Source organism: Ursus americanus, chromosome 14 (assembly GCF_024610735.1).
Source record: "Ursus americanus isolate L20-20 chromosome 14, mUrsAme1.1.p, whole genome shotgun sequence".
Taxonomy (NCBI): domain Eukaryota; kingdom Metazoa; phylum Chordata; class Mammalia; order Carnivora; family Ursidae; genus Ursus; species Ursus americanus.
The window spans coordinates 66864639-66884813 of record NC_142140.1 but is presented as its reverse complement, the minus strand read 5'-3'; the positions used below and the strand labels follow the sequence as shown (position 1 = coordinate 66884813).

General features: G+C 47.2%; 1 protein-coding gene across 4 annotated transcripts in view; it reads right to left on the bottom strand.

Annotated features, from left to right (window-relative positions):
- The window catches only part of ARHGAP44 (Rho GTPase activating protein 44), a 164582-nt gene that overhangs the window by 32954 nt on the left and 111453 nt on the right, over positions 1 to 20175 (bottom strand). For 3 of the 4 annotated variants that reach the window (XM_045797209.2, XM_087867630.1, XM_087867629.1), the window contains exons 7-10: positions 12677 to 12794; positions 5400 to 5468; positions 3219 to 3300; positions 2651 to 2778 (exon numbers count right to left, since the gene is read on the bottom strand). In XM_045797209.2, coding sequence (XP_045653165.2) covers positions 2651 to 2778; positions 3219 to 3300; positions 5400 to 5468; positions 12677 to 12794 — 397 coding nt within the window. The remainder of the gene's footprint in view (positions 1 to 2650; positions 2779 to 3218; positions 3301 to 5399; positions 5469 to 12676; positions 12795 to 20175) is intronic. The other variant, XM_087867631.1, reaches the window with a different exon arrangement.

The window sequence follows — 20175 nt, the reverse complement described above, 5'->3', positions numbered from 1 at the left end:
GGTGGTGACACGTCATTCTGGTTCAGTAAGTATCTGTGGAATAAATGAACCTTGGGCACTCCAACTTTTTGTGGATTTAAGATATATTTTGGAGAAGTTGGCCAACACCTGGTCAGACATGGGGGTGCAGGAAGCTAGATGTGAAAAGGTCTATGGGGTGAGTGTGTGTGTGTGTCCTGGGAGACGCAGGGCTCTACTTTTAGAGACAAAGTCAGTGTCCTCAGGGGACGGGCAAACTAGGGGTGGTGTGTCAGGGAGCGATGCCTCCTTCGGCCCCTCCGTGTTTCATTAAGTTACTTCTGAATCACCGTCACCCCTTCCAAGCGAACCACTGTACGTGGTACAAAAGTGAGCTCTGAAGAGAAAGAGAAGAAGAAGACAGGGGTGTGCTGAGGAGACAAATGCAGGTCACAGAGTTAGAAGGGAACCCCCAAGCCACAGGTGAGTTAGATGCGGTCGAAGAGCTACTGATTGGTTTTGCCTTCTTGGCTCCTGGCATTCTGTGACACAGTCCACAGGCTGAGAAACGGGCTGGCAGAACAGTCCTTGCTCTTTTAACATTTCATGGCCACCACCAGGCTCTCCAAAGTTTCTTCAGAAGAAAATGTTCCTGGTCTGGAATACGGAGTGTTTGGCCTGCTAAGATGGCAAAGTCCATTCTACGTAGAAGTCCAAAGCTCTCTTCCTCCATATATGTGAGGAAGTTCCGTAAATATGTTTGGACTAGTGTATAATTAAGGCTGCTGTGACCAAGACCAAGCCACAGCAGATACCAAAGCAGTGGGATGGATCCGCCGAAGACCATGCCCCCACCGTGGAGGAAACCAAACACGATGGCATCTGGTGACCGACAATGCCAAAGAGAAGCCAGTATGGTTGTCAGAAGCCTATAGATTTTCGGCTGTGTTACTGAGAAGGCTGCCTCACTGAGTGACCGACAAAAACCAAGAGGAGGAGGAGAGGATTCTTACAACAGCTAGTGAATCTAGTCTGGGGGCGTCTGAGGAAAATCTGTGGGCGCATATTGAAGAAATGGCAGCACACATGGGAGTGGAACCCAGAGGAGGGGGGAGGACCCCAAATGCTCCCTGAGGGCAGGGATGGGGTGATGGGGCTGATAAGCCCGAAACTGCTGGGAGGGGCAAGAGAGGAACTGGGGAGCCAAGGCAAAAACAAAACCAAAGAGCTGGGGAAGGAGTATGAGGTCATAGTTGGGTTGAAAAAAGATATTTTTTTCCCAGGCTTGGGACAAGCTGAGCATCTCTGTTACTAAAAGGAGAAAAGCTGGGACAAAGTCGAGAGAAACAGGAGGGGGGGGGTCTAGGGAGAGGCAGAAAGAACCCGTTGACGCTGATTAGATATTTGAAGATATTAACAAATTATTTTTCTTTTTTGTATATAATGTTTACATGTTCCATATTATATATAATTACTATTTATTCCCTATCTTTTAAAGAAACATACTGAAGTATTACAGATGAAACAACACAATGTCTGTCTGGGATTGGCTTCCAATTATCCAATTATAGGAAAGGAGGCAGAGGGGAAGCAGGATTGACCATAAGCTGGGCGATGAGGCTTGTTCTGTTATGTGTTGCAGTTTTTCCATAATTTTGAAAAGCGATGGGGTGCGGGGAGGCCCAGTTCACCTCCCTCCATGAGGCTCTGGCTCAGGGACCGTAAAGACCTTTTCGTCTGGTAACTGGTAATAGACAAGAGAATGCCTGGCACTTAAAACGTGGTCCAAAACCCCACATTTACCCCCATCCCTTGAGAAGAGGCAGCATGTCGACCCGCCTGGCCCAGGGGCAGCGGCCAACATGCATCTGAACGATCACTGGCTTCCTTCTCTGGGGCAGACCTCGGTTTGTCGCATGTACCCAGGGCGCACGTAAAACTTGCAGCTGTTCTGAATTAATCGGGTGCATTTCATAGATGCTCGACACGTGTCCCCTGGCAAGTTCATAAGCCACATGTCCCCCTCGCATACTCAGCGATAAAGGCACGGCACGCCCTAAGTAAGTATCAACTGGCTGATCAGATCCAAGGAAGACGGCCCAGAGATTTTAAAACAGCCTGCAGGAGAGACCAGACACGAGGTCCAGCTCCCAGGGAACAGTTTACACGGCGATAAAACAACAGTCACCCACTTCCCATAGACTTCTTTATGCGTGGCTCTTAGGAAGGGCTTGCTAACGTCGCTATCGATCCCATTTTCAGGATCTCTAGAAAAGAGTCATGATCGGAATGGTGAAAAGGTCTATTTTTTAAATGAGGGGACTCATCAAGCAAAGAAAAAACAGGAGGAAGGGGAGGAGGAGGAGGAGGATGATGGTGCAGAAGAAGAAGAGGAAGAGGAGGAACATACTGGACACGTCCTAGCACATACGAAGACAGGACGGCTGGAGTGCGGCTGGAAGTTCCTCGGGGGCCAGTGCTATCAGCCTCCCACCGTCCTCCTCCCTCCCTGACAAGTGGAGGCTCACGGGAGAAAGCAGGACCAGCATGGGTGCGGCGGGATGGGGAGCCGTCCCATGTCATGACACGTCTAGGCTGGCGGGGGCTGGGGAGAGGAGGAGACCCCGCGGGCTCTGCAGCCCGGAGCAGGACACCTGCTCGGGGGGCTGGCTTCAGCCGCCCCCGGACCTACCTCCTCCTGCATCCCGCACTCAAGCAGCATCGTCACACAGGCCTCGATGGGGAAGGCGATCTCCCGGCCGCTGATCATGAGATGCTCCTCCAGCGGCTTTCCGAACGAAGGCTTCTCCACCCAGGCCTCTGAGCGGGGAAGCGAGAGAGGCCCGTCAGCAGGGAGTGAACGGCACACACTCGAGCAGTTCCTTTCTTCTTTGCCTGGCTCCCAAAGCCACGGAGGCCCAGCGGAGGCTCCCTTCTTGTGGTTTGGGGAGGATGGAGGAGCCCGGGCGGGGCAGACGGCTGGCCAGCTGCGTCCGGACCTGCCGGGCTTCATGCTGGGGACGCACGAACCACACACGTCCACACACACCCCCCAACTCATCCCCTGCCGGGTGCGGGGCAGTGTATGTGGGGGTGCTGGCTCAAGGGACCAGCGTGGAACGTTCCAGAGGCTCTTCTCAATGTGGGCCTGCTGAGAGCGCGTGAGGGTGGAGGAGATCCGGGGCGCAGGGGTGGGGGTCTCATCCCAGCAGGCAAGCAGGCTCCCCCACCTGCCTGCGCCAGGGAAGGTCCGCGCTTACCCTGTTGTGCTTTTATCTGAGGCAACACGGCCTGCAAGAGCGTCAGCGACTTCCTGTGGTACTCTGCTTGCACCTCGATGAGCTGAGGAAACACAAGGGCGGGGGTGACGCTTTGCGGGAGGGTGGGGAGCGCGGCTGCCGTGCCCCGTGGGGGGCTCTCCGTGAACCTGCTCCCTCACTCGCAGGGAAGGAGGCGGAGTCCCCTGCTCTCTCTCAGGCCACCCTCAAATGAGGGGACCACCCCGGGCCGGGCGCCTGACATGGAAGGCTGGTCTTCGCTGCGACCCCACCTTGCCTCGCACCCCACCCTCAAAGCAAAGGCAACAGAGAGAGGTACACCAGAAAATATAAATGGGGAACACATTTAGAAATCCACTTGCCTCGGGGCGCCCAGGTGGCTCAGAGGTTTCGGCTCAGGTCATGATCTCAGGGCCGTGGGATCGAGCCCCGTGTCGGGCTCTGAGGGGGAGTCTGCTTGGGATTCTCTCTCTCTCTTCCTCCTTCCTCCACCCCCCCCACCGCTCCAAGCGTGCATACTCTCTCTTATAAATAAATCTTTTAAAAAAATCCATTTGCCTAGAAGACAGGGCTAAACGCTAGGCTGTCTGTATCTTGGTTTCTGCAAACTGAGTTTAATATGTAAGTGATCAGAAACCATGTGGCTTGATCCACAATCCTCAAGGACCTGGGGGATGAAAGCGCTCTGGATATAGTGATGGAGCCCCAAAAACCAAATTCTTTCAATTTGCCTGTTTTGACCATCTCGCTACTAAAACAGCTGCTGAAATGTTAAGAGCAGATGAACCCTGGTAAGCAACGGTCCTGCCATTTCTCCTCTGAGACCCCCACAACTGGGTACACTTGAGGGAAAGGGGAGGGAATCGCTCTGTTGAAACGCTTGGCATGGGGAGCAGATACTATTATCTCCAAGCAAAAACTAAACACTAGTTAAGAATTAAATTAAAAAAAAAAAATCAGAACCTTGGGGGGGAAAATGGCACTTAAATGGCAAGGAGGCAGTCCAAGAAAGCTTTGGAATGTCAAAAATGTCATTAGTTCCAGAAATTCTAAAATATTATCTCTGTACATATACCCAGTGGAATATATTTGAGAAAGTGCTATTATTTTAAAATAAACTTTCCAGGCTGGAAGGAATGCTTATCAGTTCTTTTTTTGGGGTCAGAGGAACGCCTCTCAAGGTCCGGACCACTCACTGATCACAGCGTTGGGGGACTGCTACCGGCCCAGGGTGCTTGCAATTTTAAAATTTTCAGGATATCTCCTCCTTTTTCTCCTCCTTACCTTCTGATCTTCCCATCACTTCCCCATCATTTAAGGTTTGAGTTTTGTCCCCAGCTTTAAAGGCAGGTCAACTTAACCGGCTTTTTAATTTGTATTTTTTCCTCTCAAGTTTTTCGTTTGTTTGCTTTTAAATTATTGCTGGTTTTGTTTTATTTTGTTTTCGACTTGCCTTGCACTTACCCTGGTAGAGAGCCAGGGTCTTAATTATTTGGACCAGATTATTCAAGTGTGGATGACTCAGCTCCTGTTTCTCTCGGGTCTAAATCTGCTTTCATCGATGAGAGACAGGCAAAGAGGCCACATTAATCATCGTTTACTTAGTTGTCATTGTCTTCGGCCAAAATCGAAATGAGAAACAATTATGAGCTGGGGGCGGGGTCATCTTCCTCTCCCCCAGTTCCTTGTTTTTGACAGACCCGGCTTTCGTAACCTTGGCCCGACTGACATTTGGGACTGAGTCCTTCTTTGCTGTGGGAGACGGTCCCGTGCACTGGAGGATAATCAGGCCTCACCCTTGACTTCTCCTCCCTAGATGCACCCCCCCCCCATGGTGACAGCCAAACGTGCCGGCAGACATGGCCAGACATCCAGTGGAGGAGGGGACAAAATCACGCTCCAGTGACTTTGAAGGAGAACTACCTCCACAGACCACAGAGTCACGATCATCCTCTTGGATGGGCTGAGTTTTACTCTCTGGTTTTTAGAGAAATCCACACAAGAGAAGACCGGACTTATTCACCGACAGAATAGTTAAAACCATACTCCTGCCCATGATGTGTTCCACCAAGGGGCCTTCGGTTCCATGCCACGTTCCTTCCTGTCCACACCCTGAACTCCTACGAGCAAACGTGAGGTGCTCCTACCTTTCTAGACCCTTACCGTTTGAAAGTAATTTGCATAGTCGATTTCTTTGGCCACGAAACTGTACATGTCTGCCGAGAGCTGGTCCTGTGGAAGGTAAAATGAACAACCGAGGTAAAACAGAGAACATTCGAACGGCTAATGCATGAGTCTAGACATTGGAGAAGCAAGGGTCTTCACCGCCGTTTAATCTCATTTTTAATGATTCCCACCACGGCCCAGACTTTTCTCATGGGCATTCCCGCGTTTCCCAACCAGGACTCCAGAGAATGAGTAAGTGTGGAAAGAGCCCCTCTGCCAGGCGTTTCCCCAGGGATTCTAACGCATGAACCATGTCCAGAGTCGGGAAAGCTGGTGTGGGGGAGTGCTGTGCAAATTACTTCCTTACATCTCCATAGCCTGTGTCACCAGACCTGAAAATGGCCCACCCTTTCTTCTCCTGGATGGTCATACTGCTCTGCTCTCCTTCACCCCCAATACTGACTGGTCGATCACAAGCATATGGGAAAAAGAGGCAGAAACGCACCAATTTGGGGGAAGTTGGCGAAGACAGATGGGCGGGGTCAAAGGAGGGCTGCTGATTCGAAATTTGGAAAATGTTGATGTCCCAGGAAAATCTCCTGGTGTTAACGGTCCTTCGCCATCCGGCTCCGTGTGGGATCAGGGGGCAACGACCTAACTCGGCATCTGATTCTAGAATGTGTCCTCCTCCTCCGAGAAGGGCTTCAGTTCCACGGAAACACCCATAGCAGGGTACGATAACAGGACATTCTGAGAAGGAGGCAGAGTCGGTCACTAACCGTGATTTTTAGCGTGCCACGTGTGTGACCTTGTCTGCACAGGTCAGGTGAGCTCTAAAGGTCCTCCCTGTCCGGGGGCCTTAGGTAGGAGATCTTTACAAGGGATGCTTAGTGCAGGAGAGAAGAATCTATGATGTGTGCGTTGAGGAAATTAGGAGAACAGCACAAGACAGCTGATCCAGATGCTGAATGAATTCAAGCGAGCCCCGATGTACTTCAGCCAGGGCGTGATGCGTGGAGACCTCAAGCATTCTGCACCAACCCCACCGCCCTCAGCCCCTCCAGCTGCCAATGAAGCTATTCTCACTGGCAGGTGAGCGGCAGCCTGTTTCCTCTTCCAGGATCCTTGACAGCAGGCAAACTGTGCCCAAGAGTTCTTGCACCCAAGGCACAGAGTTAAAAGGGAAATCTGTTCCCTGGAGAGTTGTAAGCACAGAGTAGTCAATGCTACCCTTGGTCCAGTTTCAAAGAAGGAAGAAAGAGGGGGGACAAGTGAATTAACGTTTGTGGGGAACAGTCTAGGTGCTAGGCCCAATGTCACTTGGAGTTCTCATCTAACTCTCTTAGGTCAAGGGCTCAGTTTCCAGTTTTGGATGAATAGCTACCGAGAGTTCAAGGATCTTCTCTCCTGTCTGTCCTCCACTGTCTGAAATGTGCTTCGCACATTAGCAGGGCCTTCGTAACTATTTGCTGATATAAGAGATGGAGAAACGTAGGCTCAGCAATGGTAACTTTCCCTAGGAATCAAATGGGTTCTAAGTCTCAGCTCCCCCTCATGGGGCTGCTGAATCTAGCAAAAGTTCTAGAAGAATCGACGTTGTCTGCCATCCCCCCCCAGCAGCTTTGGTCAGGAGACATCCATCACCAGTAGGCGTGAGGGAGGTATGTCAAATCAGGGAAGACACAAAGGGTCAAAGGATCAAACTGGCTCGGCAGGCAGAGGATAGGGAGGGATCCCCAAAAGACTAAATGTCACACTGAATACGCTGTCAGTGACTCAGCACTTGAACTTTGCCGGAAGATGATCCTAGGGAAGTCCGACAGACTGTCTGTGAGTGCCTTCAGGAACACCAAAGGGTTTTTTTTAAAGGTATAATTAGATTACTGTCTCACTGAGTTAACCATATGGGTCCCAAATAAGCCGCACTCCGAGTCAGGAATAAGAGTGGACACGAAATCAGATTTCCATGTGTCGAAATCATTAGTGAATTTTCTTTATAAAGGAAAAAAAAAAACCCAAATCAATAATCACCAGAGTTTAATGTGCTTCAAAAATCATTTGTTTTCGGATTTAGCAACCAATCCACACTCAGAAAGATACAGAGGGAGTAAGCAAATGTACCTGCCGTCCCACCGTGCAGGGATGAGCTCTAAGTACCATGATGCCTGGTCGCTTTGTATCTATTTTTATCAGTCATGTCTTGTATGATTGCTTGGTTTACATAAATGGGACCAGACAGTTTTATAGCTCATTACCCCCCAGATAAATATTCTTTCTAGTGGTTGCACAATACTTAATATATGAATGGGCCATGGGTCTACTGCTGGATATTGTGTTTCTAAGTTTTCATTATAACAATACTTGGAAACCCTTTGTTTATACAGATGTGCAACCAACTCTTGATTTCATTTCCTTAGGATCAATTCTGCAGTTTAAAATGAATTCTGGTTATTTAAATTAAAATCATTAAATTAAAAAAAATATTAGCAAGATAATCATGACTTGGGATATTAGGGCTTTTGGTTAAGAAAGAAAAAACATGACACCTGGGCATATCATATTCAAACTTCAGAAAATCAAAAATAACGAAATATTCTTCAAAGCAGCCAGAGGTTAAAAACATTTGCCAGGAGAAGACCAAAGATAAGAATTACATCTGACCTTGCCTCAGAAACCATGCAAGCCAGAAAAGGTAGAGTAAAATATTTAAAGTGTCGGGAAGAAAAAAAAATCCCAAAAAACAAAAACCAAACCCACCAACCTAGAATTCTGTACCCTACAAAATTACCGTCAAAAGGGACTTGAAGAAACTTACAGGATTTGTTGCCCGTAGACCTATCTTACAAGAAATGTTAAAAAAAAAAAAAAAAAAAAGAGGGGCGCCTGGGTGGCACAGCAGTTAAGCGTCTGCCTTCAGCTCAGGGCGTGATCCCGGCGTTGTGGGATCGAGCCCCACATCAGGCTCCTCCACTATGAGCCTGCTTCTTCCTCTCCCACTCCCCCTGCTTGTGTTCCCTCTCTCGCTGTCTCTATCTCTGTTAAATAAATAAATAAAATCTTAAAAAAAAAAAAAAGAAAAGAAAAGAAAAGAAAACTTCTTCAAGAGAGAATGAAATAGGTCAGAAACTCAGACCTACACAAAGAAAGGAAGAGCATCAGAGAATGGGTAGTGAAGCTACGATAAAACTTTTGTTTTTCTTATTCTTAATCGAACTGATAAGTTTATTCAGAATGATACCAACAATGTATTCATATATATGTGAATGTATCCATGTATTCAGATGAACACACTTGTGCTTATGTACAAGTCAGTGGATGGAACCAAGGGCATTTTGTTACTAAGAGATATTTGCACTATAAATGAAATGGTATCTAGTTATTTGGATTAGTTGTAAATGTATATTGCAAACTCTAAGGCAACCACTAAAACAACCTAAAAAAAAAAAGTATAATTGATATGCTGAGAAAGGAGAGAAGATAAAACCATATAAAATGCTAAATAAAACCTCAAAAGGCAGAAAACCTGAAGGCAGAAATAGAAATAAAGAACGAGGGCAACGAGTAGAAAACAGGAACAATTATGGTAGATATTAATCCGACTATATTCAATAATCATTTAAACAACAATGAAAATACACCAGTTAAAAGGCAGAGATTATCAGAGTGGATCAAAAACCAAGGCCCAACTATATGAGGGTTATAAGAAACCCACTCTAAATATAAAGATATATATAGATTAAAAGTAAAAAGAGGGAGAAGGACATACCCTGTTAACACTAACCAAAAGTAAGCGGGAGTGGCTGCATGTCCCCCAGACCGGCATTCAGAGCAAGGGAAGTTATCAGGGATAAAGAGGGACAACATTAATGCTAATGGGTTCATTCTACAAGATGTAACAATCCTTCACGGGTATGCACCTAAAACACAGCATCGAAGTCCATGAGGCAAAAGTGACAGAACTACAAAGAGAAATACAGGAATCCATTATTACAGCTGGAGACTTTAACACCCATCTATGAGACACGGACAGATCCAGCAGGCAGAAGGGCAGTGAGGACAGAGCTCAACTCAACAGAACCATCTATTAACTAGATAGAGCTGACATCCACAGACTACTTCATCCAACAACAGTGGAATACACATTCTCCCGGAGCTCACAAGGAATGTCCACTAAGATCACATCATGGGCCGTAAAACACAATTGGACAAATCTAAAAGAACCGAAATCATACAGCACTGGCTCTCTGACCACAGCGGAATTAAACCAGAAATAAAATCACAGAAAGAGAGCTGGAGAAATCTCCCAATACTTGGAGATGAAACAACGCAATGCTAAATAACAACCCGATTTCAAAATGGGCAAAAGACCTGAACAGACATATCACCAAAGTATATATACAGATGGCAAGTAAGCGTGGGCCAAGATGTTCATCATCGTACGGCATCTGTGAAATACAATTTAGAACAACGAGATACCACAGCACCTCTGCTGGAATGCCCAATCCTCACAACACAGACCATACCAAATGCTTTAACCTTGAGGTGGAAGATGCCTGGGCTATTTTCCCATGCAAAGGAATACACACATATAAACGAGTTTTTAATGGCAGACATCAACAAAGCCAAAGGACAAACAGCAGACTGGAAAAATGATCTGTAATACAACAGATAGAAGAAAGTTTAATACCCCTAATATGCAGACAACTTACATAAATTGATATTTAAGAAAAACAGAAATGTTAGTTCAATTGCCAATACAAACAGGCAATATGCCAACCCTGGAATGTCTATGCGTATCTGAAGAATACCCAAGAAAGACACAAATCCATTCAGCATTACTAATATTCAGGGACTTTAAAATTACAGTAGCATAGAGATAAGATAGGTTTTCCCCTCCTCACCAGACTGGTGAAAGTTGAAAACAGGAACAATACACATCACAGGGAGAGATGTAGGGAAACGTGCCATTTTGTATGTTGCTGGTAGGAATGTGAGCTGTTTCCTTTTGAGCGAAGTGAACTGTTACTATCAAAATTTAAAACGTATAATAAAAAATAAAATAAAATAAAACGTATAGTCTTTGACCTAAAAATATCACTTTGGGGAAGCTATCCTATTAAAAAAAATTACCAGTGCGTAAGAATATAAAGATGCTGACTGTATCATTCCTGGTGATGGCAAAAAACCAAAACATACTAGTTTGAATATCCATCAATAAGGAAAAGAGTTACACGAATCATGGTGTATACGTATCCCTATGCTGGAATCCTATGGACTTTATTAAAAAGACAAAGTTCGACCTATAGCTACTAGCCTGGAGAGATATCCAGGATGTATTGTTAATTGAAAAAAGTGGTAAATTAATATTAACAACAGAACTGTTCTATAAACACACACACACACACACACACACACACGTGGACACAAAACAAGTAACTCGGAAAATTCTCTCTATGGGTGTATGTTTGTATGACTATGAAAATAAGGGGTGGGAGTGTATGTCAAGGCTCTACGATGGGTCTCCTTGTCTTTATAACCTTTATGGCCACTTGGCATGTAACAGAGGGTCACTGTTCATGGTAATTCTGAATAAACATTGGTGAAGAAGGGGAATTGGCCATCCTTTCTGGAAACAAGGGGTTGCTGGGCAGGAATGGGGGGCCATTACTGCTGTTTCTTCTTGATATAGTTTCATGCGTTTTCACTGGTTATGGTACAACGTATTACTTCTTTAATCTTTGAAAGGGAACTGAACATATTTTTTGGGAAAAACAACACACGTAAAGAGCTGCAGAAGAGTGACGGTATTAAACTCCTGACCTACTTGCAGAATCATCCCCAGCATCCCCTCGACACCCCTGGCTCTTGTCTGTTGCGGAGTAATTTTGTAAGAAACGGGACTCTTAGCTAAAGAACACAAGTCCACAGTAAAATGGGGAGACGCTACATGAGTCAAAGGAGATCGGCACGAGAGTTAGACTTCACGAATGCCAACAGTGTAAGGTATTCGCCATTTCCACGGGAGTTCAAATGACAAATGAGCTGTACTCATGATGAATCTCGGGACCTGATGAAGTATTTCAAAGTCTTACTTTGCTTGAGTCCATGGTACTGTAGGCGGAGAGATCATGAATTCTTTCCCGACTCGTCGGGGTTCCTAATTCCAGAGAGCAAGTCTATCTGACCCTGAACGTCACCCGAATGCAAGGTTGAAGCCACCCGTGCAGAGTGGCTATGAAAAGATCAGCCAATGGGCAAGGTGACAAAACTAGAAAAAGCCACAAAGAACAGAGATGTCTGCATGCCAAGGGGCGAGGCTCTTTTAAAACCATGTGACATTAGGGGCCGCCTGGGTGGCTCAGTCGGTTAAGCACGTGCCTTTGGCTCGAGTCATGATCCTGGGGTCCTGGGATGGAAACCCACGTCTGGCTCCCTGCTCAGCGGGGAGTCTGCTTCTCCCTCTGCCCCTCCCCCTGCTCATGCTCTACTCTCTCTCTCTCTCAAATAAAATAAAATCTTAAAAAAAATATATGAGATTAAGACAACAGGGGGGTACCCAGCACGCTTCCAGAAACATGATACTCTTGTTCTGTGGATCTAAACCGCAACGGACATATCTGCGTGTATACACATCATGATGGGTGTCTTGCTAGTTCTGCCCCATGCAACGTTTGTGGAGAAGATGGGAAACGGCTGAACAGGCATAACAAAGGGCAGCTGACATTCCCAAGGGCAGAGGCATGGATTTCGTAGAATGACACATTCCTCTCATAACAAGTGGGAACTCCCCTTTTCCCTGACTATCTCCTCGGTCATCATTTCAACTTCACAGTTGACCATGTCCCAGGAGGCAGGAGATGGGTCAAGTGACTCCGGAAGTATGACAAGGTGAACAAAAAGATACGCAATTTAATATCAACAGCAAGTCAAGGTTGGTCTACTGTCCAAACTCTCAACTGTCCCGCCTAGCTGAGAGTCCATTCTGTGGGACTCAGATGCCGTACAAAAGCTTCACAGAGACCCCCAAGACCACTTCCTCTGTGCCCGCCCCGCAGGAACCCTGTTGCTAATCCACCGAGGCCGCCTCGAGGCCCCAACTCTCAGGGCTCACCCCGGGCTCTGGACACGCCAGTAGGCAAGCTTGGGGACATTCAGTTCAACCAGAGCTCCCATTGAGGGTTTTAATACAATGCCAGTGGGGGAAAAAGGGACTCCCTTAGGGTTGCCCCATCTGTCCCGGTCAAGAGGAGCAAAGACGGGGGAGGGAGGGGTACCCTGCAAATCTCCACTCTGTTGGCAGCCTCCTCCATCTCTTCCCTGAGGGCATCAGCTTTGGCACCCGCAGGCTGTAAGCCGCTGGACAGACCTGAAGACTTGGAAGTCTGCTGCCACCTGATGGAAAACAGGAGAAAAAGAGGAGAGGTGTGAGACAGGTGGAGAGCCCTGGCAATACCGTGGGAACGCAGATAAGAGAACGGCCAGACTGGGACGGGGCAGGCACGCGCCAGCCTGCCACCGTTCCCCCTGAAATGCTTCTCCCGAACACGGAGACCCAATGACTGTCACTTTGTCCCAGGCACAGCAGTCTACGTCATCCCTGCGCCATGGGCTCTGAGCTGGGGCTAATCACGGGTGTCGGCTGAGAGCAGATGCGGGGGGGGGATCAAAATAAATCCGAAAGCCCAAATCTCCACTGGTCAGCACAAAAAGCTTCCCATCGACATTCAGAGACCGCGTTTCTATTTCCTTCGACGTCTGTCCTTGCGTGGAGAGCACCGGCCGTCGGGAGAATGCCGCCCGGGGAACGATTCATGGCCAAGTACAAATGTTTCTTTGGCCCCGGCATTACCAGCGCGTTACCAAGAGCAGGCCCCGAAGGAAGGTTCCGATTACGCAAGACAGTAGGAGCCGAGCAGGGATCAGCAGTGGGTTCCCGTTCCACGGAGTCTGTAAATTCAACGGCTTATAGGAGCCATGGAGTAAGAGCATGGAGTCAAATGGGTGAGTATCCTAAAAACTAGTCCACCCTTTATTTCCCTACTTGTAACTGGGACACGAGCTGCAAAACCACTTCACGGCCCTAAGACAAACGATAGCGTCGTCAGGATGACAAAGGGCATCCGACACCGGACTACAGTCTCTTGGGGAAGTTGGGAGGGACAGTGAGGGGAAGGGTGGGGGCGCTGCCCTGCCTCAGTTGACAAGAGAAGCTGGAAAGTGTCATGTGAACCCTCCTGATGAAATAGGGCAAGACTACAAACAGTTCCGCTTCAACGCCATGCTGGCCAGCGGCGTACGGACCAAACCCGACGGCCCATCGGCCATCTATCCTAGAGGCACAAAATGCAATGTGACCTCCTTTGGAAAGTCAAGAGTCCCTAGGTGGTTTCTCTACATGATTTCTTCTTTCTCTGAGTTTGTGATCTGCGGGATAAAGAGAAGAATACAAGACTAGGACACAAGAAAGGGAAATGAAAGTCCTCTTTGCTATTAGCAAAAAAGAACAAAATAAAGGATTCTGTGTTACTTAAAAAAATGCATTCACGGGGGGGTGCCTGGGTGGCTCAGTCGGTTGGGTGTCTGATTCTTGATTTCGGCTCAGGTCATGATGTCAGGGTCCTGAGATCGAGCCCCACGTCAGGCTCCACATTCAGTGGGGAGTCTGCCTGAGATTCTTTCCTCCCTCTCCCTCTGCTCGCACTCACTTTAAATAAATTAATAAATAAAATCTTTTAGGGCGCCTGGGTAGTGCAGTCGTTAAGCGTCTGCCTTTGGCTCAGGGCGTGATCCTGGCATTCCAGGATCGAGTCCCACATCGGGCTCCTCTGCTGGGGGCCTGCTTCTTCCTCTCCCACTCCCCTGCTGTGTTCCCTCTCTCGCTGGCTGTCTCTCTGTCACATAAATAAATAAAATCTAAAAAAAAAAAAAATCTTTTAAAAAAATGCATTCACAGGAAAATGACTTAAAAGGCATCGGGATGTCAAGCTGGCGTGAAGGTCCAGAGATGGACACGTGTGTCTTGGGAACCATTCCTCAAAGGAAATATTCTACTCAAAATGTTGAAAAATCTAAACTAACAGATACAGATTAGTAAAAATTCCTAGGTAGTTCTTTCTCATGATGGTTTGCCCAACAGAAATGATATATTTAAGAAACCTCCCGGGTTTAGCCACTTGAAATAAAGTATCAAAGCACTGTGGGGATTTTTGGTCAAATAAAACAGGAGATGCCATGGCTGTAATTTAGATTGCTGATAATGAATATGGTAGATTATGAGATGAGGCTCAGGGGTGCCTGGCTGGCTCAGTGGGTAGAGGACAGGGCTCTGGATCAGGGTCACGAGTTCAAGCCCCATGTTGGGTGTGCAGTCTATTAAAAAAAAATAAAAATAAAAAATAAAGCTTTAACCACCATGTGGCTCAGTCTATCTGAAGAAAAAACAACCAACATATGTGTGGAAAAAAAAAATAAAGTGACTGCAGACACTGATTTTTAACGGCTTCAAAGATCTGGAATAGATTTTTTTTTAAAAACCCAATTATCCTTAATATGTGTCTATTAAAATGAAGACATTTTCCCCAAGTTACCTTTCTTTTCTTTCCTATTTCCCTCTATTTCCCCCCCCCCCCACCTAAAATCTACCCCTTAGATCATCTCTTGGCAATTTAAAAACACAGATCCTTCCACTCCCTTTACAGGGAATTTTATTCACAATAGAGAAGTAACTTGCTTTGAGATTAGAAAACAGTGGGTAAGATGAGGAATGAGATTGTGGAAATCAGAGAATAAAAGAGCACGGAAAACACGGGAAGATGTGTATGGATAGTAATCTACTGGGAAAAGAGACCATTATCATGAATTTCAAGGTATGGGGGCCTTGTCAGACATCTGTCCTGTAAATAGACTCAAGCACTTTCCTGCTCCATCAAGAGAAGAAGCAAGAAGTCCTGACCAAGAAGTCTGAGCTTTCAAATTTGCAGAGCCGAACGTTCTGGGCATTAAGGAGGGCACGTGATGTCATGAGCACTGGGTGTTACATGCAACTGATGAATCACTGAAGTCTACCTCTGAAACTAATAATACACTATATGTTAATTACTTGAATTTAAATAAAATAAAATAAAATAATAAGAAGAAAGTTCTGCTCTGGTGTGACACCGTTATTCGCTGGGAAAGATTCCATTGCTATAGGATCTGGGGGAGGTGGAGACAGAATATCAGCTTTACTGAAGGCTAGAGGAGAGGAAAGGGCCAGAAATAAGGGTATGGAATTTTAGGGATCAGGAGAAGGGTCAAGAGGACAAACACAAGAGGAGTTCAGGGCAATGGGAAGTCGAGAGTTTCTGGAAGGCAGACAGGAACGTTCCTTTAGAGGGACATTTATTATTTCATCTGTCTAGTCTCCTTTCCTCTGTCATTGGCATCCTCTGGTTTGTGAGGCCCTGCCCTACTCCTGCTCTGATGTATGGGCCAAAGGGAGCTGCCAGGATTTGTTTTCTTTTTCTTTTTTTTTTTTTTAAGATTTATTTATTCTAGGCAGAGAAAGAGAGAGAGCAGGGGAAGGGGCAGAGGGAAAGACCATCCAAGCAAAGCAGACTCCCGCTGAGTGCAGACCCTGATGCGGGGCTTGATCTCATGACCCATGAGATCAGGACTGAGACGAAACCAAGAGTCAGACGCTTAACAGACTGAGCCACCCAGGCACCCCGGGAAGCTGCCAGTTTTGCATGACCTTCACCGTCAGTGGCCCAGCTGAGGGTCCCTGATGCAAGCCAAGGCCACGCCCACGCTTCATCACCTTGACCAACTGACAGGCCAAGGAAGTGGCCTCTAAGCAAAGTCTAGACAGATGGACCCTCTCCTCTGTACTTACAGAACAAAAGGAACAGGTCTCATGCTGGGGAGACAGGAGCCCAAGGGACCATGAAGACACTGCATCTAAGATGCTTTTATGTGCGAGAGGTAGGAGGTGAGGAAGAACTTCTAAGCCATTGAGACTGCGCAGTCCATCCCGGAAGCACTTAAATCTCTTCTAATTAGCTACTTCTTTAATTCCATGAGCTGCCCAGTATCTGTCCCCTGACTCTCCTGTTTTATTTATATTAGTTCTTCTGCTTCCAAAGAAGGCAGGTGTCTTAATCTGCCCGGGCTGCCATGTCAATATACCAATGACTGGGTGGCTTAAGCAACAGAAATTAGTTTTCTCGAAGTTCTGGAGGCTGGAAGCCCCAGATTGAGGTTCTGGCAGGGTCTGGGTCTGGTGGAGGCTTTCTCACTGCCTCCTCACTTGTGCTCCCGTGGTCTTTCCTCTGAGTGAGCGTGCAAAGGAAAAGAAATCTCTCTCTTCCTCTTCTTAGAAGGCCAACAACCCAACTGGATTAAGGCCCTACCCTTATGACCTGACTTAACCTTAATTACTTCCAAAAGGTCCAATCTCCAAATACAGTCACATTATGGGGTTAGAACTTCAACATGTGAATTTGGGGAAGGAGGACGAAATTTAGTCCACAGCTACTCAGTAGAAGCATAAGTTATTCTGGACCCCGAAGGGTTGATCTTGAGACACATGCTCAGAAAAACTGAGGCAGACTTTGGGGAAGGAACGGTGCTCCTTCTGTAACCACTGCCAAACCAAACCTATCATAGAAAAGACATTTGTGTATCATTCAATTCAATTCAATTCAATTCAATTCAATTCAATTCAATTCAATTCAATTTGCAATCTTTAATTCAGCGTAAAGCTTTCTTGAGTTTTTCCTCCAGCCTCCTTAATCTATCATTTTTTACTCAACTTCTAAGCTTTGGTCTTCTCTGAGGATGCTAAGGCTTGGATGATTGGCTTTCCAAGCAGACAAGCCAGATTCACTCGAATGGAGGCAAATACACACCTTGGATTCAGGCCTAATTAAACACTGGATCAAGGAGTTGGATGCAACAGTATCTACCCAAGATGTAGAAGGATTCGAGGATCCACTCCCAAGGACCACGAGCGTGTCTCCACCTGGGATACACTGTGTAGTTCTGGAAAGCGTAACTCGGGCACGACAAAAAAGGACTAAAGAAAGGTTTGGTGATTCCGCAAAGAAGAGAAGCACAAACTGACCACAGTGGGAGGCAGGGTGGGGTGGGGGTGGGGGAAGGAAGAACCCACTGTGCAGAAGAGCAGCTGGTGACCCCTGCTGTTCAACGGCACAGCATCTGGTCTTACTCTCGCTGCTGAATCTTGGGATGCGGTCCTCACGTTGGCTGAAGAGTGAGGGGTTAGGGAAAAGGTAGGAAGCTGGGGATGGGTTGACTTCTGAAAAGACAAAGGTTGTCAAGGGTCTCGGCTGAAGGTTAGAAGCATAAGCATTTGGATGGGGGAGGTAGAGATTTCCTGACCAAATCCCAGCATATAAGAGAAGATGAGCTGAGAATGTGGAAGAGTTCATTATATCAGGGAAGGCGGGTTCCTAACGATGCTTCTCTATGCTTTCGGAATCCATAGCGTCACCATTAAAAATGCATCACGTGACTAGATGGACCATGACCACCACCCACTCAACCTCTCATAAGAAGACTGAACAAAAATACATAAGTAGAGGTGGCAGTGACAAGCCCTGGCACTAGCATCTGGCCTTCCGAAGAGAAGCTCTGTGATGGAAATCAGGCTTCCCGCACAGAGGCACGGAGAAGACCTCAGAGCTAAGACCAGGTCCCCGCAGTGAAGGAAATCCCTCTACAAACCCAGGAGCAAGGTGTCCACCATCATCCAAACAGGGGGACAATCAGCATGTCTTTAGTCCTTGTGTGACTCCCCAAATGCAGGCCTTGAACGCTGATGTCATGGAAGGCAACTGGACGTGGTCCGAGGATACAGTCGTCAGTGATGCCAAATCCGTACTCCCCATGCAACCTGCTGTCTTCCTCCACAAGCACTAAGGAGAGAGCCTCAGATCTGGGTCAGAAACACTTTGACAACTTTCCTCCTCCTCTTCCTTCTTAACAGAAGGAGATAAGCTTCAAGATCACAGCCTTCCATAGGCAACAGCATGTAAAATTTAACAGCATTGGCGGCTTTGCTTTCACCCTGTTCACTTCTGTGTCTACCTGGCATTAACAGCAAAGGGTAGTGTCTTCCAATGTATGGTAGGGCTCTAATACTTTTTGAACGGATTCAGTTTGAAGAAGCGAACTGACTTTTTGTGAGATGCGTGGGTCCAGATGTCCAAAACTGGTCGGGTGGACTGAAGTCTGGAAAACACTAAATTAACGAAAGACATCTTTGCGTCTCTTGCTCTCACCTGTTCTACTTCTGGTCTTGGGGACCGCCCTACACTTCGTATTGATCCAAATGCAGAATTCCAGGGTCCCAACTAGCACTTGGGAAGCACTGTGACAAACGTGATCTCAGATGACATTCAACCTCCTCACGTCAACCCACGAATGGTGTTATGACCGGCGCACAACTGAGGCAACCGTGATTCTGGAAGGTTGATTGACTTGACCAAGCTCACAGGTCTTGAAAACAGGTGACCTGGATCTCACCACCTCACCTCGGACTCCTGGTTCAAGACTCTATATTATATCTCTCAGCCCAAGTAGATCAGTATTTTTTGGTTTTGTTTCTTTTCCTCAGGAAAAATTAAAAAGACGTAAGGAGAGGATTAAAATTGACCTGCAGGGGCACCTGGGTGGCACAGCGGTTAAGCGCCTGCCTTCGGCTCAGGGCGTGATCCCGGCGTTATGGGATCGAGCCCCACGTCAGGCTCCTCCACTGTGAGCCTGCTTCTTCCTCTCCCACTCCCCCTGCTTGTGTTCCCTCTCTCGCTGGCTGTCTCTATCTCTGTCGAATAAATAAATAAAATCTTTAAAAAAAAAATAAATAAAATAAAATAAAATTGACCTGCAAAGGGCCTATGATAGACCCAAAATGTTCCTTCCGTATTGATCTTCAGGAACCTGCATTCCTTCAAGCTGCACACTTAGGGACACGCCACTGCGAGAATTAGGAAGTTGTATATGCACCATCGGGACATGTGGTGGTCGGAGTCAATGGCATCTCAGGACCTCACACGAACCCCCTGCTGTAACAGGCACTTTCCAGAGGCCTCTGGGAGACCGTGCAGGAGGCAAGCAGCACAGCTGGAATGCTGCTTCCCTCCTAATGGCCTCAGGTCCAGAGAATGGCTACAGGAAGCAGAAAGCTATACCGTTGGCTTCAGGAAATGGTGGGCAGGTCCCAGAATCAGAGACTTCCCCCTTCTTTAGATAGAACACTTCACCCACCCTGCCTCTTTGATGTGAGCTCCTACTATGCCCCCTCCTTGGCTCCTACCCCCGCCACGCTGCCTTGGTGCTGTACCCTGAATATGGCAGCCTGATCTTCCCCCCACACTCTGCCTCAGGGCCTTTGCACGTGCTGTTCCTGCTGTCATGGACAGTTCTGTGCCCCACCTCTGCATGGCTGCCTCCTTCTCATCAGTTAGGTCCCTGATCAAGCATCATCTCTAAGAAGCTTTCTCTGTTTCAGCCTACCTAATGTTGTAACCTCCCTTTCTCCATCACTCTCTTCCAGAACTGCACTGTGCTACCTTCTTCACAGGACTCAAGGGCGCCTGCAATCGCCATGTGTTCCCTGGCTTGTCTAGGGTCTCTGTCTCCCACGCTGGGCTACAGCCCCCATGACAGCAGGGACCCCGTATCTCTGACTCACGACTCTCCCCTCCAGTGCCTACCACATCGGGGGGTATTAAGAAAAACCTAGAGAATGAAAACCCACTCAACAAATGCC